Source organism: Dama dama, chromosome 19 (assembly GCF_033118175.1).
Source record: "Dama dama isolate Ldn47 chromosome 19, ASM3311817v1, whole genome shotgun sequence".
Lineage (NCBI taxonomy): Eukaryota > Metazoa > Chordata > Mammalia > Artiodactyla > Cervidae > Dama > Dama dama.
In genome coordinates this window covers 44959693-44984952 of record NC_083699.1, presented here as the reverse complement: position 1 = coordinate 44984952, position 25260 = coordinate 44959693, and the positions used below count along the sequence as shown (strand labels likewise).

The window sequence follows — 25260 nt, the reverse complement described above, 5'->3', positions numbered from 1 at the left end:
TTTTCATAGGGAACATTTTGCCTTCAGTTTCACCTAAAGATGTCAAAGGTAGGGGCTTTAATTTGAAAACTTCAAAATCCCACAAATAAGCCATGCAAATGACACCTGACCACCCGGAAGCTCATTAGCCACCAGCATGTGTGATCATGTTTCCTGGATCCCTTATTTCCTCCCCTCCCTCTTCCTCTCCAGCCTTCTCTCTCCAAACCCAGGCTCCCCACATCAGCAACATTTTTTAAGGTAACCAGATAATTTGTCCATGATTTTACTCATACATTTCTTCTGATATTCCCTATTTCCTTCATTCATTCTTTCACTTATTTGTTCATCCATTATTTGTTGAGCAAGCACCAATCATCTACCAGGCATTGTTACAGACGCTGGGAATACAGCTATGAACAAAACAGATAGCAATCCCTCTTCTTACTGAGTGCCGTTCTGGAGAGGACTCAACTCATTTACACTTGCATGCACTCATCCAGACATTCTCTATACAGTAAATATAGAGAGTAGGTGTTCTATCTCTACTTATTAAACCTCATTCCTGGACCATAAATCACCTTGTTTCTTCAATCTTTGTTGATCCATTCTCTGTCCTAAGTCTGGGAGAAATTAACCACCTTTCCTTCATTCTCTTTTAGCTCTGTATTTTCAAGTCTCATTGCTATAATGCTTTCTGCAGTCTGCCTTCTATTAAAATGCTATTCGCTTTACATTTTACAAAAGAGCATCTCCTTGATTATATTATTTAATTCTCACAATAGCTGGGGGAAATGGCATTATCATTTTTATCTTAGAGATGAGGATACAGAGAGGACAATAACTTTGCCACCTGGTAAATGTCAGTCAGGATTTCCCTCTCCCTTCCTTTTTGTCTCTTTCTTTTCCTCCTCGCTTTATAAATTTGATGAGCACAGGTTGTATGTCAACCATAGTGCTAGCTCATGGGCAGGGCAGGAGGCAGGAAGTATTACAGTAAAATCAGGGTTCTTGACTTCACAGAGTTCATCGGATCACTATACAAATAAATGCAAAAACCCAACAGCTACAAATCTTACTGGGTTGGCCAAAAAGTTCATTGGAATTTTTCTGTTACATCTTATGGAAAAACTTGAATGAACTTACTGGCTAACACAATACTTATGAAAGTTTCATGGTTATCATAGGACTATAGGTAAGGAATTGACCAAGTCAAGAAAACCAGGAAAGACTTTTCTGAGCATCAGAGGATGATAAACATTAAAAGGTGATGGTGGATGATGGGGAGGAGCACATGGGGAATGGTCCAGGTAAAAGGGGTCACATGGATAAAGAAATTGAACCTGAGTTCCTAATCTCTAAGCCCAGAGCTTCCCCTACTATGTTATAGTTCTTTTTATAACTTTTTCTCCATTAGACTAGAAGGTTTTTGGAGACAGTGGCCGTGGCTTTTCATTGTGTGTAGCACCTAGCTCATGGCCACAGCAGGTGCTCAATAACTATTTAATTAAATTAAATAAATGAGTTGAGCCCACAACAAATGGTTTCACAGATTCTACCAAAACTTTATCACAAGAGTAAAGTGAAATACCATGATTGAGAAAGTAAGAGGACATAGTATTATGCTTCTTTTAGGTACTCATTCCTTTCTCTGAATTCTGTTTCCCCATCCCCCACTTTAAACTACTTTTTGGTTAAGAATTTAGCCAGAAATGCCTGAAATTTCATAAGCTGGCCTCTCTGAGATGATTTTCTGTTAAGGCAAATAGTCTTAAGCCTACTATCTTTTATAAGATAGGGCTATTAATATTGTGACTTATGATTTGCAAAGCGTTTGCATATATGTTGTCTTATTTGGTCCTTACTGGTAGAGATTATTTTTTCCTTATTTTAAAAATGGAGACATAGAGAAGTTAAAAGAAAGGCTCAGGGTTCCAGAGCTGTACGCAGTGAAAACAAAATTTATGGTGAGTTGTTAAGGACTTCTGTGGTTTTTTTTTTTTTTTTTTTTTTGCATATAAACATGGATACAGCCTATTTGAAGTCTCAAGAATTGCAATTCTGGAGACAGATTTGGGTACCCTGAAAGAGTGTTCTGGCAAAGAAAGAGTGAGGGGCTAATAAGAATAAAAAGTCACCACTGTTGCCTGGGGACAATTGTGATAGACTCTGACACAAGTCAGAACATGTCTGTCCTTAAGAAATCACAGTTGTTTCTGAGTAGAGGTCTGATAAATAGACTGATGTAAGTTATATTAGGGTAAGGGTCTGATAAGTATTTTGAATTTGTGGCAGGTGTTGTGGATGACTTCATCAGATCAAAAAGTCAGATTTCATCCAGGGTGAAAGGGGCGTAAGTCACACTTCCTTAATAGTCTCCTGGCTCCATTTAAGAGTGCTCTCTTAGCAATACTGGCTCCATTTTGGTTTTCCTTTCACAGTTCTCCACATTTCTCCCTTCTGATAGAGATGTTTCTTTAGAAAGCATTGATGATCAACCACTTGGTTATTTTACATTAGTATTAGCCCCCTTGGCACTGGGGAGACTCATTCCCAGAGAGCCATGTCCCACAGAGGAGAAAGAGAGCTGATCATGCAGAAGGTATATGATTTGAGAAAGTTTAGAGATCTCATAGCTTGAATTTTAAAACTTTAGTCATGAATCAGGTACAATAAAAAAACTCACTAGTTTATAAATAATAGGTGGAACAAATTATATCTGCTTGCTCAGATGGCTGAAGTCTTTTATTATGTGTGGGGAAGACTTACAAGATTTGCATTTGCCCTTGACAAGCAATTTTAAGGAGGCTGTTTGGGCCAGAGAGTCCTTTTAGCAGTTTGAGTTAAAAGGCCTCTTTTCCATTTTTTTCAGTATTATGAATTGGAGATGGTCTAGACAGGAGTTCCCTGAGAAGATGAGGTAGAACATTCACGTCTCGAAGAAACGGGGAGAGACACACAGCTCCTCTGGGGATTTTTGTTCCCTAAGGGTCAGAATTAGTGCCGTTAATTCAAAATGACCACAGTGGTCATAGACATTTTCATTAGGCCCTTACAATTATTGTTGTAATAATCAGTCAACAGTGCTATAAAAAGAAAGTTCAGAGAGATACAGATAGCAAGGAAAACATTGTGGTGGATAATCAGAGAAGCAGAGAGGAGCAGAGTGAGAGTGAGAGTCAGAGAAACAGAGCTCTCAGAAGCCTCAGAGGACTTTCCAGTTCTGAAATCCTTTGACAGAATTGTGAGTAGTTTCTCTGAGGGAAATGGATTAATTATTGTGTTTCCTGAGTCCTCAAAAATGCCTGTTGAGATACGCTTCCATTCTTGCCTTACATTTTTCTAATTGACTACATGGGTGAAAATGAAAGCGTTAGTCGCTCAGTCGTGTCGGGCTCTTTGTGACCCCAAGGACTGTAGTCCACCAGGGTCCTCTATCCATGGAATTCTCCAGGCAAGAATACTGGAGGGGGTAACCATTTCCTTCTCCAGAGTATCTTCCCTACCCAGTGATCTAACCCAGGTATCCTGCATCGCAGATGGATTCTTTACCATCTGTGTCACCAGGAAGCCCTGCATATGGAAACTAATTTAGGAATTTCAAAGAAGCCCCATGTTGGCCAATTTTATTATAAATCATCCCAAGTGATTGTAGTCCAGCAAGACAAATACTTGCAGAACTCAGGTCCATAGTTCTTATATGGAAGACCAGCAGATTCCAGAAGGAGACTGCCCTTAGAGAGTGAACCTCCCATATTTCAAGAGAAATTACTTACCAGAAAAAGAAAAAAGAGAAACAAAATCCTGAGAATAGAAGCTAACAAACCAAACAAAACAGAAAGTGAAATCTTAAAGGCCACTGGAACAAATAGAGAAGATAGGGAGAAAGATCCTAGAGGACAGTAACTGGTAATAAAGGACAGCCTGCCTCCTACCAAGACAGGAGGTTCCAATACAGAGGACTTACTGCCATGTCAGGACAATGGCCCTAGGTCTCCTTACGGCTACTGAGGAGACCACGGAGCACACTGGAATCTTGCAGTTACCTTACTCAGATCCAAGGTAATATATACAACCCCAAATTAAAATACTGATTTCCTACTACCTCTTTGGAATTTTGCAATGGGTAACATTTTTTTTTTTTAAAGGCCATCTTAGAGGTACTGCATTTTGTGAAGTGAACTTCTACACCAGAGGATAAGCCTGAACTTAAGTGACCATTGCTCTGTTCTTAAATTCCAAGAGATGAGGTGCTTACAGCAAAAGGTTGGAAAGAGATAAGCAAGGTCACTTACTTCATTCAATATAAAAGTTAGTCTGGTATTACCAGGTTCAGAAAGTGCAAGCCCACAGGAGATAAAAATTGTCCAGGTTTGCCTTCTCTATCTTTCTGTCCAGGTCAAACCTAAGTCTTCTGTGTACATTCCATTCTTTGAAATCCACTCAAGTTATTTTAAATCTTCTTTTAGAGTTCAAGGACTGGACTGGTCTGATTGATTCTCTTGGTGAAGAGGAGGTAAAGATGGTGCCTGAGTGTTAAAACATCTAGATTTGCCAGGCAAACAATTTGGATTATATGCATTACAATGCAATTATTTAAAGTGGTAGGTCTTCCAGTGTATTTAAGTATTTTATAGCTCAGTAAGTGCTTGGAAGAGCTGGGAAACAGACTGAAGAGGAAATAGCCATTTCTAGGTAAATATATTTCTTTTTCCAGATAGGAGAAATAGACTCTTAGAGATTCTAAATTGTTTTTAAGGGAAAGTAAGTTCCTAGTTATAGAAAATCTCAGGAACAACATACTATGGAAATGAGGTACAGCACTGCACCCAACCAACATTTGTCACATCAGCTATAGGCCAGACTCAGCCTGGGTCACATACATTATGCCTTTAATTCTGAAAACATCCATGAAATGTGTATTATCACCCCCACTTCCTGGATAATGAAAATTAAGTTCAGAGGGTGGTGATGATTTTTCAGTTTGTTTTGGAGCTGAGATTCGAACTCATTACCTTTCCATTCCACACTAGACGACACCAAGCTGAAAACGGAGAGAAGTTGATGAGCTCACCCAGGGTGACCATTCCACAGTGACATGCTTTCCTTCCTTTTCTTTGTCTTATTTTCTCCTTAAAAAGTTGGGTGTATTTCTTTTTTTTTTTTTAATTATCATTTTAAAAATTATGCAATTTTTGAAGGTTACTTTTCATTTATAGTCATTAAAAATATGCATGATTTTACAGTCTTTAACAGAGTAGTAAACAAGGGAAAAGTCACTGTGGCATCTTTATTTAGCATCTAGAGTTCTACTTTGCGTTATAGAGAATTTGAGTTAAAAGGCCCCAGGAGTAAAAGGGGATGACTGGAAAGGGATGAGCTTAGAGACAACTATATCCAAGCACCTCAATTTAGTGATACTTTAGACTGTAATAAGAAGAATTTCAGCCTTTAATACTTGCCTAGACTAAGATATGCAGTCAGTACATTGGATTAATACTGGTCCGTGAGAGCTTGGGAGTTCCAGTGTTCCAATTTGCCTTTTCCCTTTTAGGGATTACAGTCTAGAGGTCTGTTTGCTGTCACAAAGAACCAGAGGGTGACAGCTTGATTTTGGGAGTCAGATTCTCTGTTGCTAGGAGATTAGAGATTCTGGGCAACTGGATGCTATTTGATACACAGTCTAGAAATCAAGGTGATTTTTATACACGAATCACAAACACTGTTGGATGACTTGTTGAAATAAAGAGGAAGGAGCCAAGATTTAGCATGAGAAGACCTGGTCTCAGGTCTCTGTTCCCTCTTGCTCCCCATACCAGACTAGCTTGGACAATTTTTAGCCTTGTTGATGGAGAATTTTCTCATGTGCAAAATGGAGATTTTAATATTGACTTTGGAGATTTGTGAACCTAAAATAGGACAACTGGAGCAACAATTGTTTATAAACTACCAAGTAATCATTTGAAAATTAGTAGTTAATATCATTTTGCTTCATTTAAGAGGACCAAGAGGACCTTATCTTCCTAATTGTCCCCTTTTGGTGGCCTGAGGTCTCTGATCCTGATGCCATTTTTGTAATTTGTATTCCTATTTAGCTAAAAATTATATACTTTCTTACCAGGTTTTTCATTGATACTTCATTTGATACTTTGTCCTTTAGCAATCTTAGCTCAGGCTGGGTATAAAATGGCAGTTCAATCAAATTGTACTTTTAAACAAAATATAGACTAGAGCAGAGGCTAAGACAGGATCTAGAAGGCCTGGGGGATGAGGGTGTCAAATTCCTGCTCTAATGGTTACCAGCTGTGACTTAGCTTCCTCCCTGTAGAATGGGGATGGTAATGAACAGTAACTACCTCCTAGGGATTTTGAGTGTTATATGAAAGCATACGCATGTGGTGTTATATGTGCCTAAAACCCAATAAGTGCTCAATAAATATTAACTGTTGTATTACTTTTATTGGAAACACAAAGTTTTTCTCATAACAGAGCACTTGACTCTTTCATGTGGTCAAAGGCAAAGCTGGATGATGCTGAGCTGTGTCAAGTTGTGTTCTAGGGAGTTTGTGGCATATTCCACAGTATCTAGAACATGTCCCAGTTCAGTGGCTTAGTACTGGAAATGTAGCCACCTTCAGTCATTCTTAGGCTCTGAAGGTAACGCCATACAGTTGTGATTTGATTTAGTAATCTTTAAAAAATGAAGTATAGCCAACTTTACTGGTTTTTAATATTAACTCATTAACTTTCAAATTTCTACTAAGGCTTTTCCTTCCTCCCCTCCTGTCTCTTTAAATTTTCCTCTCCTTTTCTCTTCTTTCCTTGTCTTTCCTCTCCTTTCTTCCCTTCCTCTCCCCTCTTCTGTCCTCCCTCCTTCCTCTGCTTCGCCTTCCCTGATCATCTCCCTCCTCCCTCTGTCTTCAGTTGTCTCTCTCAGAATCTGTGCTAAGCCAGGCTGGAGCACAGACATCCATCAGACATGATCTCTACCCACAGTCTGAGGAAGTGATAAGGTGAGGGGACAAAGAATGATGCAGTGAGGTAGTATGTGGTGAGAATCTCAAGTACCCTGATGATTTAGAGGAAAGGTCAGAGAAATTAGGGATGTTCCCATGCATGAACCCTGAGTCAGACCCTGAAGGATGGTTAGGATCCGGCCCCAGGAAGACTTAAAGATACACACTCCAAGCTGAGGAAATGGTAAGAACCAAGGCATGGAGGTGGGTTTTGCCTGAGGAGAATCATTGTAAGAGACTTAGCTGCAATGATTACTAATGCTTCTCACTGCCTTTTGCAGTCAGCTCACTCTTCATGGTTGAAGTGTTGTGATGGAGACAATCTCTGGTTCTGACCTACATTCCTAGGCCTCAAATTGCTTCCCAGGCTTCACTCTCCTGGCCATTCTTCCTAGCTCCTGGGGTTTACCAGACATCCAAGTGGAATTTACATGTGTCATTTACCCATTCAGATAATAACCATTGCTATAATCAATCAGTCTCTGAGGGACCATTATGGTAGCTGTTACTCAGACCAGTGCTGCTGCCTCTAGTTTTATGCTGTGATGGAGTCATCAGTGAACTGAAATTGAAGCAGCTTCAGTTAGGGTCATGCACAAAGATACCTTCCTCAGCACTGCCTATGCTAACATCTTGACAATTACCCTTGGGCATGTTCAGCTCATACTTTCCATACTTTTCCCATCCATTCATCAGACTCTCATTGAGTGAATCAAAATTCCCCATGTGGGTGGAATGTAAGTGACAGTAAAATATGGCACCTATCTTCAAGATAGTCTAGAAGAATTAAGAGAATGTAAGGTAGAAGGTAATTGGGAGCACAAGGTGGGGACAGTGGCAATCTTTTGGAGTTGGTATAGTGACTGACCTCCCCACTCCCACCCCGACAAGAGGTGTTAAAGAGGTTGTTCTGGAAGAGGTGGAATTGAAGTTAAGCCTCAAAATAAGAGGATGGTTCAGTTCACCTGGTCTCTTAGCCCTTTAGAAACACTTTGGAATGCTTGCTTGTTTGGGATTTTTTTTTTTCCCTATGAAATTTGTGTGTGGTCGTAGCCCCATGGTTGGAGGGTAGTAGGGAAAACTAATTCTTACTGAAAATCTGCCTCATGACTCTTGAGTGCTGTCATATGCCACTGCATCATATTCACATTCTGACTCCTCAGTAAGTGATGACGAGACTTTGCCCTTTAAAGCTCTAAATCTACCAGCTTTCAAAGGCATATAGTGCCATCAAGAGGGTTTATTAACTCTGCAAACTTACACAATTATATAAAAACAATGCTTTTCAGGTTGAATTTTAGCCTGATGACTTCCTTAAATTCACAGGAGTTTTGGTGTTTATTTCCTCAGGATGAATTCCAAACTTACTCTCGGAAAAAGGTAATGTGGATCTGCCTATCAGCTTTGAACAGTGCATTTCGGCTCAATGCTGACAATCCTTTCATCACCGATGAGGAGAGTATCATAAATAGAGCCGTAAGAAAGCCAGACCTAAAGGTAAGTATGATTATGGTTCCTGCAGATGCTAGGGAAGTTGAATCTTTTTTTGTTCCAAATATAAAATTAAATTCATATATAGCCAATACTTTAAAGTAACTGTAAATGGAATATAACCTTTAAAAATTGTGAGTCACTGTATTGTACACATGTAACTTACAGAATATTGTACAGCTACTATATTTCAATAAAAACAGTTAAATTCAGATCCTCCACTGTGCCAATCTTTAATTGACAGTATAGAACATTATAAAGAATATGGATTTTGGAGCCAGAGCTCAGTTCAAATCTCAGCTTCATCCTTCAAAACTGCAATCTTGAGTCAATTACTAAACTCTGCTGTTAGTTTTTTCATGTATAAAATGATAATAATGCCTACTGCTAATATTAATTGATGAAATTCAATAAATGAAGAAATGCAAAGATCAATATAGTTGCAGGTATATAGTAGATGTTCAGTGCATAGTAACTCTTAGGAGTATCATGCCCTGTATTATAATCTATGCAATGGATTTGTCTTACAATAAAGGTTAATCCCCAAAGACTATCCTAGGAAGTTTGTGTCTCTATAAAATGATCTTATTTTGAATTTTGTCATTCAAATGTATTTGGGTTACTCTTTGCCCATCATATTAAATTAGTATTACTTGAATTATGACTAGTTAACATTCATATATAAAATGTATTTATAACAGACTTCTTTCTCTTGAATTTATATAGGTGTAGACAACTATTTAAGTTGGTTTTATGAGCTCAAGGTCGGTTTTTGAAAATAATAAAGTCAATTGCTGAGCAGTTTCTCTACTGTCAATTGTTACCACTCAATTGTCTTGATTGCCAAAACAAGCAAAAGCAAAAGAGGTCAAGCACCCAGCTAACAGATTGCTTAACCTGTTAGCTGGCCATGAACCTGGAGAAGTAGACGTCCCAAATCATCCCATGGACACAATCTTAGAATATTATTGACCTCTATGATCTTTAAATTTTTAAGAAAATATTTGTTTATTTATTTGGACTTCTCTAGTGGCTCATGGGTAAATAATTCACCTGCCAGTGCAGGAGATGTGGGTTCGATGCCTGGGTTGGGAAGATCCCTTGGAAAAGGAAATGGCAACCTACTCCAGTATTCTTGCCTGGGAAATTCCATGGACAGAGGAGCCTGGTGGGTTGCAGACCATGGGATCACAAAAGTTGGATTCGACTACAACAACAACAGCATAATTTATTTGTTTTGCTGCACCAGGTCTTAGTTACAGCACATGGGATCTTTAATCTTTGTTGGTGTCTTTAGTTACGGCATGTGGGATCTAATTCCTTGACCAGGGATCAAACCTGGGCTCCCTGCATTGGGATCTCAGAGTCTTAGCCACTGGACCGCCAGGGAAGTCTCTCCACCATCTTTAATTCCATCAAACAAATAAGTGAACTGAGAAATGAAGACATGATCAAATAAACAAACAAAATGTGAGGAAGGGGCAGAAGTCTTGAAAAGGAAAGTTCTGGGACCTAGGCTTAATATTTGCATTTACCAGTGTTTTTGAAAGTGCCTTAGTTGACTCCAACTATTGCTCCATGACAATATGACAGTCTTACCATTTCTCTTTGTGCTTAATTAGATCACCAGTTAAGGGAAGTTCAGATTCATAGGTAAAATTGCTTTAAAAATTAGAAACAAAAAGTCATAATGTCATAAGCATTAACCTTTCTTCTCCTTTCCATTGACAGTACCTTCAGATGCTCATTTCCTAGAGTTCATTCTCTTGCAATAATGTCCTCACAGACTTCTAGAACCTGTCAGTCTAATCTTTTTTTAAAATGTCTCTTCCATAGGTTACTCTGCAAATCTGTTGCTTACAAAATTAAGTTCTAAATACTTACCCAAGCATTTGAGAATTCATACTCTGATCTTTATTCATCCTTCCAACCTCCTTCTCCATTCAGCTGTCAAATAGGTCCCCTTACCTGCCCTACCTGACAACTAAATTGTACAAAACTTCTTTGAAATGTCATCTTCTCATCTGAACAAAATTCTTCCAATCCTTAAGAATGCAGCTCTGATTCTTCTTCTCCATAACACCTTCTGTCATCTACCCTCTATATTTCTACAGTATTTCAATCTTATAATTTTTGCTTTATTTTGCATTAATTTCTTTAACATGTACATAATTTGACTGATACAGTTTTCCCTTTTTATAACATATTTCCTTCCCTTGTTAGGTTATCAAGTAGTGGAATGTAGAGGCTGAGTTTTACTTATATAATAAGTCCATGGTACACATTGACTGAATGAAGACTTCAGATAAAGAATGCCATTTCTGTAGTAGCCAAGGACAGGATATGCTGCTGCTGCAGCTAAGTCACTTCAGTCATGCCTGACTCTTAGCGACCCCATGGACTGCAGCTTACCAGGCTCCTCCGTCCATGGGATTTTCCAGGCAAGAGTACTGGAGTGGGGTGCTATTGCCTTCTCCGATAGGATGTGCTAGGAAAGGATAAAATCTTAAGTATATTAGGGCTCTCCCTTTGCTTCTTCCACAAATGCTTCTTTAGTCTCTTGATTGTGTGTATCCACTCATCCTCAAACTGGAGATTTCTTAGTACTTTTCTTTTGCAGGTGAGATGCATAAAAGTACAGAAAATAAGATATGTTTGGGACAACTTGGAAGGACAGTTCCAGAAAATTGGGTAAGTTGTTTGAGCAATTGTATCCAAAAAGAAAAATACTATCTCAGAAATATTTTGCTAAATATATTTCTCAATATTATTATTATTTTAGCTGTTTGGAAGACTGGCTAAGTTCTGCCAAGATACACCTAAAGTTTGGATCTGGTCTGACAACGGAAGAACAAGAGATTAGGTATCAAGTTTATTGTTATCTATCTATGTACCTACAGATGCATAGATGCCTATACTGTTATCTATATTGTTATCAATTTTTTGATAGCTGGAAATGACTGTCACCAGGTAGTCTAAAAGAGGGCCCAGGAAATAGCTGCCTTAACTGGTCATTAATAATATCAGAATATGTTGTAGTGCTCTATTTAATATTATTAAAGCAAATGCTTTTATATACATTATCTCACTTCAACAGAGCAACTTCGTGGGGGAGTTAGAACAGACACCCTTATCATCTCAATAAAACAGATGAAAAATCTGAGACTCAGAGAAGTTAATGGCCTAAACAAGGTCACACAGAGAAGTGACAGAGGAAGAATTACATCCTTGACTATAGGTTTACTTATCTTTCTACTCTGCACAATGCTTCTCAAGGTTACTATAATAAGGTTGAACCAGTTTTGACTAATCAGGAAATATGTATTATAATATGATGATGTAGTGAAATAATAATTGTAGAGCAGTAGAAGAATACCACTCAAGACTTGTAGCTCTACAACTGTAAATCAGTTACTGGGCATAGAAGCGAGGTTTGGGAAGGGCATTGCATTGAATGTCAAGAGCCTGTTACTAATTTCCTGTGTGCTTTAAGCACATAGCTTCTCCTTTCTAGGTTTCAGTTTCCTAATTGTTAAAAGGGGGTCAGGGGGAGAACTCTATACACACCTTGCTAGTCCTCAGTTCAGTTCAGTTCAATTGCTCAGTCGTGTCCAACTCTTTGTGACCCCATGAATCGCAGCACGCCAGGCCTCCCTGTCCATCACCAACTCCCAGAGTTTACTCGAACCCATGCCCATCGAGTCAGTGATGCCATCCAGCCATCTCATCCTCTGTCGTCCCCTTCTCCTCCTGCCCCCAATCCCTCCCAGCATCAGGGTCTTTACCAATGAGTCAACTCTTCGCATGAGGTGGCCAAAGTATTGGAGTTTCAGCTTCAGCATCAGTCCTTCCAATGAACATCCAGGGCTGATCTCCTTTAGGATGGACTGGTTGGATCTCCTTGCAGTCCAAGGGACTCTCAAGAGAGTCTTCTCCAACACCATAGTTCAAAAGCATCAATTTTTCAGTGCTCAGCTTTCCTCACAGTACAACTCTCACATCCGTACATGACCACTGGGAAAACCATAGCCTTGACCAGATGGACCTTTATTGGCAAAGTAATGCCTCTGCTGTTTAATATGCTATCTAGATTGGTCATAACTTTCCTTCCAAGGAGTAAGCGTCTTTTAATTTCATGGCTGCAATCACCATCTGCAGTGATTTGGGAGCCCCAAAAAATAAAGTCTGACAATTGCTAGTCCTAAGTTTCTATGATTCCTGCATCCCTCTCCTCACCATTTTAGGGTGGAGCTTTGGTGGCACTTTGAATAGACCCACAGTCTACAGCATCAGCCTCAGTTGGATGCTTGTTAGAAATACAGAATCTCAGACCACACCTCACCCTTACTGAATCAGAACCTTGCCATTAACAAGACCACAAGGTTATCTATGTGAACATTACATTTGGGAAGCACTGCTGTAATACATTCTAAGTTCTTTGATCTGAGCATCTACATAGAAGCCACAGATAAAGTGTTTAGTGTTCTTAACAGCAAAATACTCACAGAGAGTCATTGTTCTGTAGAATCAAAGAAACACATCTCTGAGTTTTCAATTAAAGGACTGTGTATCTGTGCAACTATTTTTGAGAACTTGGCATCTTTTCACTCACATTAAAATAAATTCTGCAGCTTCCCAGAACTGAATAGGAGGAGGGAAGCAGGCATGGTGTTTCTTATCAGTAAAACTGTTCTCTTGTAATGAACCCCCATCCCACATCCATGGAGCCAGAGTTGGGGAGAGACAGAGTTGAGAGTGTGCCAATCCTGAAACTGCCTGAATGGAGCAATGACTAAAATTAAATATCCAAATTACCATCAGGGAAAAATTTAAACTTCATGAAGAGTCTAGTTCAATAAATGTAATAGGATCATGTTTATTGGTTTTCACCTGGAAACCCTCCCCTTCTCCAGTTATTTTGAGAAAGATGGAGATATTATGTTACAAGGGAGGCGTATATTGATCTGACAAGTGAGAAAGAATGGAACATGGAACAGACCTTTTTATCAATAGATGAGAAATCATTTATTTTTATTAGTAGTGACTGAGTGTTCTGTGATCTCTCCCCACAGGAGGTTAATATGTGGGCCAAATACTATCGATGTTGAAATCGCGCCCATTTGGAAGCTGCTCATTAAGGAGGTAATCAGTATTTTGTCTTGGTGCTGGCTAGAAAAGTTTGGTTCTAGTCAAATTATCAAGAATGTTATTTGTCAATGGTAACCATACTTTGGACTATTTTTAAAGAATGTTAAGCATATTCCCATCCCTACTCTTTCTTGGGGTCCATTTTTACATATACATTGACTGTTATAGCATAAGATAGGATGCTCATGTGTCTACTTACCCTTTAATGACTCAGTGAACATAGGATTTCCATTCTATGTTTCCTTTTTAATCCTATGCTTTTATCTCCTGTCTCATCTTTGTGACACTGTAATAATAATAAAAACTTAACCAACTCAATCCCTTTCTTACGGGCAGCATACACAATTTCCTCAGCACCTAAAATAGTAAGAGAAAAGCGTTTGTTTAGCCTTATTAGTTCTATTGATCTCAGTGTGTGTGTGGGAGGGAAAGAAAGATTTGACCATCATTTACTTCCTTGAATTTTTTCTCTTTGACTCTATCCCTGGGCTTATTTTTCATTTTACAGTGATTATTGACACTCTAACTATACAGCTATACCCTGGATCCCCTCCTGCACATGATCTCTGCCCCTCCTTGCCTTAAAACAGGCTTACTTCACCCCAGCTTCTTTCTCAATAATTTTTAGCAAGCTTTAAGGCATGAATGAAAGCAGAAGAAACTCATAAGAAAAGTTTCTGTGTGCTTATTTATTCCCTAAGCAGAGGCAAAGATTACGATTTCTGTTTTAGAAAGATGAAAATCAACTAGAAGGAATTTGAGTAATGGCACAAAATGTTTTTAACCCAAGCAGGATCACAACTGTTGGAATTAAATCCCTACTTTCTCCCATAGTGTTCTAGATGCTCAGCTACAGATTATCCCTTCAGCTTGGCTCTCTATTTATGATAAAATTTAGTCTTCAACTCACACAATAAAGTATTTGAAAGGCTTCAGATATGACAATGTTTGTCATAGAGAAGGACAGTAAACTGGAAAGAATTTAAACTCTGTAAACCTGACTACTACTTCACTCTTCTGAAGGCCAGTACATGTAAACTGGACATGATTCTACTACTACATACATATAATAGACATAGAATGTGTTAGTCACTCAGTCTTGTCTGACTCTGTGCAACCCCCATGGACCGTAGCTTGCAAGGCTCTTCTGTCCATGGAATTCTCCAGGCAAAAACACTGGAGTGGGTTGCCATTCCCTTCTCCAGGGGATCTTCCTGACCCAGGGATCAAACCCGGGTCTCCTGCATTGCAGGCAGATTCTTTACCATCTGAGCCACCAGGGAAGCCATGATATTATGTACTCCTCAAAGGACAGTTGTCATGGTCAACATGAGGAAACATGAGATGATACTTTGTAAATTAATAAGGTGCAGTGGTGATTAAAAGTAAGTTGCTCTGGGGCCAGATCATCTGGGTTCAGGTCCTGGTCTATGATACTTGCTGCTCTGTGACGTTGGGCAATTTCTCAGTATCTAAGGCTCTGTTTCTTCATCTTTACCATGGAGATAAGTAATGACTTCTGTTTTAATGAGATAATTATGGGAATTAAATGAGTAAATTCAGGTCAAGTTGCTTAGTGCAGTATCTGGCACATGGTAATTGCTGCATAAATAGAATAAGAATATTCTATGGGATGATTGGTGTTGTGGAAATGATTATGATAACAAAAAAGCCAATGAATAGCCAATGTAAAGCCTAAATATCTCCTTTGTCTTCCTGTTTTTATGTCTGCCAATAGGTTTTAAATCCATTTTATGTATTTCAACTCTTCAGTGTCTGTCTGTGGTTTAGTGAAGACTATAAGGAGTATGCTTTTGCCATCATAATCATGTCCATCATTTCCATCGCTTTGACTGTATATGATCTCAGAGAGGTGAGTTTAACCACTAACACTACGGTCTCAAAAAGGAAGAATTCTGACTTTGTTGAAATTTTGTTAGAAAAGAGTATAATGGGGAAATAGTCATTGCCCACCATGTGTGTGCTCAGTCGTGTCTGTTTTGTGACCCCATGGACTTTGTAGCTCACCAGGCTCCTGGTCCATGGGATTTTCTAGTCAAGAATACTGGAGTATGTTGCCATTCCTTTCTCCAGGGGATAGTCCCAACCCAGGGATCAAACCCAGGTGTCTTGCACTGCAGGCAGATACTTAACTGCTGAGCCACCTGGAAGAAGTCACTGCTCACCTCATAACAAATTAGACCACATGTGTAAATATCTAGCACATTTGCTGATGCTCAACAAGTACTAGTTCTTTCCATTCCTTCACATCTCAATCCCTAACCTTTCAAGTTATTTTTACCCTTTGTTTAGTTTATTAAGTTTTCCTAGAATATGTGTATATTTATGAATTAAAAATAAGTGAAAATATATATACAGAATACTGATGGATCTTAAAGATGGTGGAGGTAGAGGAGTCTTTAATGTTTAATAGGGATTTCTGTGGCTTAGTCAGTAAAGTATTTGCCTGCAATGCAGGAGACTGGGCTGGGTCAGGAAGATCCCCTGAAAAGGAAATGGCAACCATCTCCAGTATTCTTGCCTGGGAAATCCCGTGGGCAGAGCAGCCTGGTGGGCTACAGTCCATGGGGTCTCAAAGAGATGGACATGACTTGGTGACTAAACCATCGCCACCAAGGAATGTTTAGTATCTTTACTCTTTGTGTTGAGTTGGTACTCATTTGTCAACACCCCAATCCAACTCTTGGTTTTCCTTATACCTGTACCAGGGGATCCAGGTGCTGTTGGGGAAAATATCACACAGTACAGGTTGCTTGACTGTGTTATAAATCCATGAATATTGATCTCATCTGGGCAAGCTTTCTATATGTCTCTAGTCAACATGCTCTCCAATTCTCTGAAATTAAAGTTTCAGACCAAACCTTCATTCAAGTTCCTAAGATGCCTAACTATTCACATTCTACCTTTCCTCTAACTCAGCTAATATTCCGTCTCATTGCTTTTTTCACAAAGATGAAAACCATAAGACAGGAATTTCAAGACAGCATTTAAACAAGCTCATGTTTCTCCATCAGCACTTAAACATGCTCAAGTATTTCCCAACTTAAAAAAAGAAAAAGAAACAAATGAAAAAATCCCTTTTTTTGACCGTACCTCAGACTTAAGCCATGACTCCCCCTTTTCTCCCTTTGAAGCAAAACTAACTGAGCTCATTTTGCTTCTTTCATCATTTGCTCATCTTCTCTCAAGTCTCACCCATACTGAGCTGGCTTCCTCTCTTGTGATTCCATTCAAACAACTATTGTTGAGGTCACCACTATAACCCTAAAATAACTTTAAAATTAAAGAACAATACTTTTCTTTAAATTAGGTGGTGGTGTTGTTTCTTAACAGAAGGAATAACATGTGAATGTAATAAAAAAATTCATACAGAACAAAACTGTAAATGAGGAGCAAATACTCCTCCTACCTCAGTTCTTTCAGTGTTTGGGTCTCCTTTTAAGAGGCATTCACTGGGACCAGATGCTCTACATACTTCTAGCACTGTTAAACACATATGCATTAATTTGTTTTGCGCAAATGGAAGTGTATTATATATACTGTTATACCCTTGTAATTTTCACCTATTTTAAATATCTTTCACCTAATATGTCTTAAATATCTTTCCATATCTGCACAAATATACTTTCTCTAAACGTATCATAATTTTGAAGCCAGTCATATTGGTGGATAGTTAGATTACTCCTAGTTTTTTGCCGGTAAAACACTGATACATTGAGGATATTTGCACATATATGTTTTCACACATCAATGTATATGTGTGTTTACAAATATGTATAAATCACAAATATGTGTAATTTATATCACATATAAATGTGTGTATAATGTATCTGTTGATAAGGAGATATGGATTTTCTATATTTGAAACTAGAACTACTTAATCATAAGCTGTATATTATTTTAGTAGACATTGTTGCTGCTGCTACTGCTAAGTCACTTCAGTCATGTCTGACTCTGTGTGACCCCATCCCTGGGATTCTCCAGGCGAGAACACTGAAGTGGGTTGCCATTTCCTTCTCCAATGCATAAAAGTGAAAAGTTAAAGTGAAGTCACTCAGTCATATCTGACTCTTCGTGACCCCATGAACTGCAGCCTACCAGGCTCCTCCGTCCATGGGATTTTCCAGGCAAGAGTACTGGAGTGGGGTGCCATTGTCTACTCTGAGTAGACATTGTTAAATGTGTCTTAAACAAGTAATACTAATATTCCCCCAAGAGTAGATGAGTGTTTTCCTCATTTGTGCCACTATAAGTGAAAATAGAATTCTTCAACTTTAATAGCATGTTTTCCATTGAGAGTTGAGCTTTTTTTTTGTTTTAAGATGTTTGTTTTTCTTTTGCTGTGAACTGTATTCATGTCCCTCATTAATTTTTATTGGGTGGCTGGTCATTAGTTTGCAGATTTTATGATTCCCTTCCGACAGTGAATTCTTTTTCCAAAGTGTAGATTTCACTAAACCTTTCAGTTGCATTTGACTCTGTTAACTACTGACAACACACTCTCCACTTCTCTAGATGTTCTTCCATTCTCCCCCCACCCCTGACAGCCCCCCACCCCCACCTCTCTTTTTTTTTTATTTTTGGCTGCTCCTTTCAGTGTGAGGAACTTCCTTGACCAGGGATTGAACCTGTGCCTCCTGCAGTGAAAGTGAGGAGTCTGAATGACTAGACCACCAGGGAAGTCTCTTTTTATAGTTCATCCTCCTCTACCTGGCTTTTCAAAATACGGATGTCTCAAAACCAAAACAATATGAAAATGTTTACCACTTAAAGGCTTCCGCTTCCCCCATCCCTCCACTTGTGCAACCTCTTTTATTAGCTTCTTGTGTTTCTTCCAAAAATTTTTTTGGAATATACATATATTTTGTTTTTCTTTCCTAGGTAAGAGGGAGCATAATTACATTATTTTCTACCTAGCTTTATTGCTATTATTAATAATGGTGTCTTGATGGTCTTTTCATGAGAGTACAACTGGGTCTTCACTATTCTTATATTGTATACTAATGAATTCTGAAAGCATATGCTAATGACTTTCAAATTTATGTATATATTTCCAGTCCAAATATCTCTTTTGAATTTGAAACTCATAGTTCAACAACCTATTTGTTTCAATGTCACTAAGATTTCTATTGGTTCATTAGCTATAAATGCTTCAAAAATGCTTTACTTTTTCCATTTTATTGTTGATCATAGCGATATATTTATGTGTGTGATTATTTGATTAAATGTATTTGCCCAGTAGGTTGTAAATTTCTTGATGGTAAGAATCATTTCTCCTTTGTTGACCATTCTACTGCTATCTCTTAGCATAAAGATTATTCAATAAATGTGGAATGACTGTATAAATAAATAAAATAATAGATTAATAACAGAAAACTTATTCACCTTATATTATTCTGTTGACTATTCTTAGGACATATTAATCAAATCTGTACACGATTTGAAGCTAGGAGATTGAAGGAGTGTCTTAAATAACAAAATCAGAAAAAAAAATGAAAAGATCAAATGATTGGGACTTTTTAATCCCCAGAACCATGTGAAAGGTCTTTCACACAATAGTTTCTTAATAAATGTGCAATCAAATATAATTATATTACTATTTTTGTCTGCTCTTATTTATTCACTGTCAATGTCCCATATATCTTATATATTAAAGTATATAAAATATTATGAGGAAAGAACAGGAACCATTAAACTCCTTATGAAGTTAAATTAGGAACTCTGCTGTAGGATGACCCAAAGCTGAAATAATGCTTGGTTCTTGAAGCTATTTAGGTATAAACATAAATCTTGAATGATCAAAGTTCTTTTGAGTGGGCAGAGCATGCTGGGAAATTTCTTTCTACTAAGCAACACATGTTTCTTATCACTGGATGAAGACCACCGTAAGTTGGATGCTTTTTCAGTTGAGTAGCAGGCTACTTAGTCTTGTTTATAAAGAGTACATTCAGTTGGCTCCATCTTTAAAGAAGGCTGACACTTTACTGGCTATTATCTGGGCCCTATCCTAAAATAGAAAAGGCTTTTTTCCTATTGTCTGTTCTTCTTTTTCAGCAATCTGTAAAGCTCCACCGTTTAGTTGAAGCGCATAATAACATTACAGTCTCTATATATGGGAAAAATGGTAAGTCACTTCATTTTAGATCTATGTGTTGTCCATAAGAAATCAGAAAGGGATTTAAATTTTTATTTCTGATTGTTCCTACTACTCTCATTTTCATATGTCTGTTTGCTGTGCAATTACTTAAAGGGCTGAGGAACTTGACATTTTTTTTCACTTTAAAAAATGTGGAGTAAAATTGACATACCATAAACTAAACATATTAATATTTAAATTGTACAATTTGGTAGGTTTGGACATTGTACCTCCTCATGAACTATCACCACAGTAAAGACAATGACTGTCCATCACCTCTAAAAGTTGCCTCGTGCCTGTTTGTAATATTCCCTCTCAACTTCTTAGTGTGCATCCCCACCCTCAGGCAACCACTTTGCATGTTCAGGATATTTTATAAATGGTACTGCACAGTATGCAATTTTGTCTTGTAAAGTATCAGTTCAGTTTAGTTGTTCAGTCATGTCCAACTCTTTGTGACCCCATGAACTACAGCACTCCAGGCTTTCCTTTCCATCATCAACTTTTAAAGTATATCTTGGGTTGAATTTTGCAGAGAACCAAGTTCATAATAATTTTGAAGTTCATCCATTTTTTTAAACAACATCAATAGCTTATTCTTATTTATAAGTGAATTCCATTGTCCAGGTAGACCAGTTAGTGAATCCATTTAGTTGTTGATGGAAATTTGAGTTATTTCCACTTTGGGACTATTACAAATAATTCTGCTTGAATGTTTGGATTCAATTCTTTCTATGGACATGCACTTTCATTTCTTATGGGAAAATACCTGACTGTAGAATGATTGAATCATATGACAAATAAATATTTAACTTTTAAAGAAACTGCAGAACTGTTTTCAGAAGTGGTTGTGCCATTATGCATTCCCACCAGCAGTGTGTAAGAGTTCCAGTTGCTTCATTTTCTTGCCATTACTCAGTATGGTCAGTCTTTTTCATTTTAATCACTACAATAGGTGAGTGGTAGTATCTCATTGTTGTTTTAATTTGCATTTTCCTAATGACTAATGGCATTGAGCACATTTTCAAGTGCTTATTTGCTACTTTTATATCGTTGGTGAAGTGTCCATTCAAATCTTTTTATTAGACTGTTTTCTTATTATTAAATTGTGAGAGTTCTTTCTACATTCTGGATGCAAGTCTTTTTTCAGATATAATTTGCAAGTATTTAATCTCAGTATGTAACTTATCTTTTCATTCCCTTCATAGTGTCTTAAAAGGGTAGATGTTTTTTACTTTTGTTAAAGTCTAGTTTGTTGATCTTTTCTTTAGTGGATCATGTTTTTGTGTCATCTAAGACATCTTTGCCTAATTTAAGGTCATCAAGACTTTCCACGATGTCTTCTAGAGGTATAATAGTTTTAAGTTTTACATTTAGGTCTCTACTTTATTTTGAGGGTTGCTTTTGGATTGAAGTTCAGTTTTTGCAAACAGATATCCAAAATGTCCTCATACCATACATTGAAAAGGCAGTCCTTTCTTCACTAAATTGTCTTTGCACTTCTGTCAAAAATCAGTTTCCTGTACCTGAATGGATCTATCTGGACTCCTTATCCTATTCATCCTATTCTACTATTTACCTGTCTTTATATTAATTCCACATAATGTGACTGTATAAGTCTTAGAATAATATCAGTCCTCCAACTTTGTTCTCTTTCAGAATTGTTTTGGCAATATAGGGCTGTTTGCATTTCCATATGATTCTTAGAATCAGCTTGCCAATTTCTACCAAAAAAAAAAAAAAAAAAAAAACCATGCTAAAAGTTTGACTGAGATTGTGTTGAATCTTTAGGTCAATTGGTGAAAAATTGGTATGTTAACAAATCTGGGTCTTATGACCTATGGACATGCTATCTCTCCATTTAATCTTCTTTGATTTTTCTCAGTCATGTCTTATAGTTCTCAGTGTGGAGCCTTTTACATTCTTTTTCATTATTGGATTTTCACTGCTCACAACCCCTCTCAGAGAACAGAATTAGAGAAACTACAAATAGAAAAAGGCAAGCAAATATATTTGCATATATTCTTATATACACACACATGCACATCTGTGTTATTTTACCATCTATCTGTTGAAAATCATCCATTTACACTATCATTTCCAATTCCAGTCCAGTACCACAAAGTTCATTCTGATTTTATTTCTGTTTCTTATAACTTCCTTTCTTCAGTGAGAAACCTGTCTCTCTTCAGCCTCATTATATCAACTTATAGTATCAATCCTGCCTTTCTCACCCTGGCTGAACTCCAATATCTCAAACCAGACCACTGCCACTATGGGGATCTTGTCTCCCTCCTTGGGCTCTGACACTGCACCCAGCCACGTAAGCACCCACTCATCCAGTTAAGGCTTCACCATGTGGAATGGTCTACCACCCCTATCCCCCTTTACCAGCCCCCTGCATGGATGTCTGTCTTGCTTAATTGCTTGTAGCTTTGGGACTGAATAAGGAAAGTAAGAAATAAAGAAAGGTCAGAAAGAAGGACAGAAGGCAGAAAGGAAGGATATATTTTTCAATTTTATTACTATGAATAAGAGTAAATATCTTTTCAAACACCATGCCACTTGTAGTATGTATGTGTGTGTCTGTTTGCATGTGAATTATATGGTAACATATCCAGCAATTTTGCTATACAGTCATTTGCTTTACATCTCTTTTTTTCTCAAACTCTTTTTTTATTAGTAATATTAATCTTTTGTCTGCAATATAAGTTTCAAACATGTTCTCTGAATTTGTCATTAGTTTTTTCTCTGCCTATTTATTTTTTATTGCCACACAAAGGTCTTTATTTTATGTAATATAATGTATTAACTTTTTTCTTATTGTTTGCAGATTTAGAGTCAATGTTATGGAATTGCTTCCTTTTCATATATACTTTGGTTGCATTTTCATTGATTTCCAATTTAGATAGATGTTGGACTGTGTTTTTGTGGGAAAAAACCTGACTCAACTTTGTTTCCTCACACTTTCAGCTGGAGTCCAGGAGCTAGAATCACGTTTCCTGGTACCTGGAGATCTATTAATTCTGATGGGGAACAAAGTGCAAATGCCATGTGATGCCATTCTGATTGATGGCAGCTGTGTGGTGAATGAAGGCATGCTGACAGGTACAGTTCTATCTCCTCACATACAGCCTCTGCTGGTTCTCCCAGGTTTCTCCTCAATGATAATGCAGAGCATGCAGCTGCTATGGGGCCTTCCTTCCCTCACAAATCTTACTAATAGTCCTGCACTGGACAGACCTGAGAGTTCAAATTAAAGCTGATTTCTATATGCTAGGTTTGATAGCAGTCCTAACTTTTTGAGTGTTTAGCATTTCTTTCCTGCAAAAAGATTATTGCAATCCTATCATTTTAAAGATTTAAAGAAATTTAAAGGTCATTTGATGTTTCAGAATCACCTGTGGCTTTTATGTTTAGTGTTTTTCTATAAAATGTATCTTCAGATAAACACAGATGGTTTGAAACACCCTTTAAGGACATCCTGAAACACCCTTTAACGACATCCTGAAACACCCTTCCTGCCCCAGGTCAAGTTCAAACTCTTTCTAGCTTGGTTTGAAAATGTTGAAAAGTAGTTGATGCAGGATTTGCCAAAACTGCTACTTTGAAAATGCACACTGGATATTTTTGAATAATTGTGTTTCATTTTTACTTTTCATTGTTATTTATTATAATTTTAAATGAATAAATATTTATTTATTTGGCTTTACTGGGTCTTAGTTGTGGCACATGGGATGTTTTGTTGGGTCTTGCTGGATCTTTCTTTGTGGCACATGGTCTTAGTTGCCCCAGGCATGTAGGATCTTAATTCCCCAACCAGTGATTGTACCCACATCACCTGCATTATAAAGTGGATTCTTAACCACTGAACCACCAGGGAAGTCCCTGGATTTCATTTTTCAATTGCATGCTGGAGTTGGGAGAGATGTCATATCAGGGATATGGGAGCTGAGGTTCAGAGAGAAGGTCTTGCTCAAGGTCACAGTGCTTTGAGTTCTAACTCACATATGCACTTATGAGGAGATGTTACAGCCTTTCTGTAAGAATCACAAACGCTTTTTCAGAGATGGAATTGGAGGCTGTAAATATATTGATGTACTGTGATTCCCATTAAAGTCCAAATCAAACCATTTCTCCTGGCGGACCGGGAAGGCGTGAAATGCAGACAGCAGCACACAGTCCCCTCCTGTGTGAACTTACAAAAAAAACAAAAACAAAAACAATGTGACAGGTCAGGTTTCTTTTTCTAAGGAATCCATAGATTTGATAAAAACCCCTTTGTGCTGGGACATTTATAATACCGAATATCATTCTCCTAGTGAAAGCAGCTCTAGTATACTGGGACATACCCCTGACTTTATATTATCCTTTCTGTGAACGGAGGTAGAGGATTTTAACGAGCTTTCTCAGAACAGGCCCTATTATTTACTTTCACAATTCATTCACCACCTTGTATTAGCACTTCAATCCACTGAAATCTGCCCTGCCCAGTATACTGGTGAACGTCACTAAAGTTTCAATTGGTGAATCCAATGGATTCTTTAAATTTCTCATCTTTTTAGCCGATCTGCTGCATTTGACTATTCTGACCACCTCTTCCTTCTGAAAACCCTTCTCTCTAACCTTCCCAGATAGCACTGTCTCTTCCTGAATGATATTCTTCAGTGTCCCATGTGGCTGCATTTCCCCCACCTCTTCGATTTCTGAAGCTGTTCAGGATTCTTTGATTTTTTTCTGTTTTCATCTTTCACGTGATCCCTAAATAATCTTGTCTCTTCCCATAGCTGTAATTATTGTCTATAGGGTGATGTAATGTGACTAAATATCTCCAGTTGAGACCTCTCCCCTGAGCTCAGGACCCGAATAAATATCTAACTGCCTACAGAGCAACTCACTGTGGTCCTTCCACAAGTCATCTTTAACTCAGAGACCAAAAGACAATTCCTCCTTCTTTCTATAAGGATTCCAACAATCTTTATGTTAATATTTAATACCCACCCTCTGCTCATTCTTTCAAGTCAGAAACCAGGAAGCCACTTAAAATTCCTCTGTTGCTATGATCTACCAATATAAAAATCTCCCCAAGTTTTGTAGCTGCTCACTTTCTTATTTCTCAAAACCAGTGCTTCTTTCCTACTCCTACTGTCAGCTGCCATAGCTCAGACCTTGTCTTCTTGAACTGGGTCCCTTGCAATGGTTTCCCAACTGTATGAGTGTGCAACCTCATTAGTCTTCCAATTCATTCCCTGTGTTGAAGACAGAATACACTGTCTTGTACGTAAACGTGATGGTACGCTCCTGAATCAAACAACGAAATACCTCCCTATTTCTCTCCTGCCACCAGTGTCTATAGAAAAACATTTAAACACTCAAGTGTGTGTATGCAGGGGCCTCCGAGCTTTGGCTCCTACATAGCTCTCATGACCTCTTACTCCCCAGACCCTGCATTCTAGACTGCACAACTTG

The 25260-nt window shown here is 38.0% G+C and overlaps 1 protein-coding gene across 1 annotated transcript in view; it reads left to right on the top strand.

The window, feature by feature from the left end:
• Nucleotides 1-25260, top strand: part of ATP13A4 (ATPase 13A4) — a 122062-nt gene that overhangs the window by 47949 nt on the left and 48853 nt on the right. The window contains exons 4-10 of the mRNA XM_061168025.1: nucleotides 8346-8492; nucleotides 11107-11177; nucleotides 11269-11349; nucleotides 13559-13628; nucleotides 15373-15507; nucleotides 19710-19779; nucleotides 22765-22899. Of these exons, the coding sequence (XP_061024008.1) occupies nucleotides 8346-8492; nucleotides 11107-11177; nucleotides 11269-11349; nucleotides 13559-13628; nucleotides 15373-15507; nucleotides 19710-19779; nucleotides 22765-22899 (709 nt within the window). The remainder of the gene's footprint in view (nucleotides 1-8345; nucleotides 8493-11106; nucleotides 11178-11268; nucleotides 11350-13558; nucleotides 13629-15372; nucleotides 15508-19709; nucleotides 19780-22764; nucleotides 22900-25260) is intronic.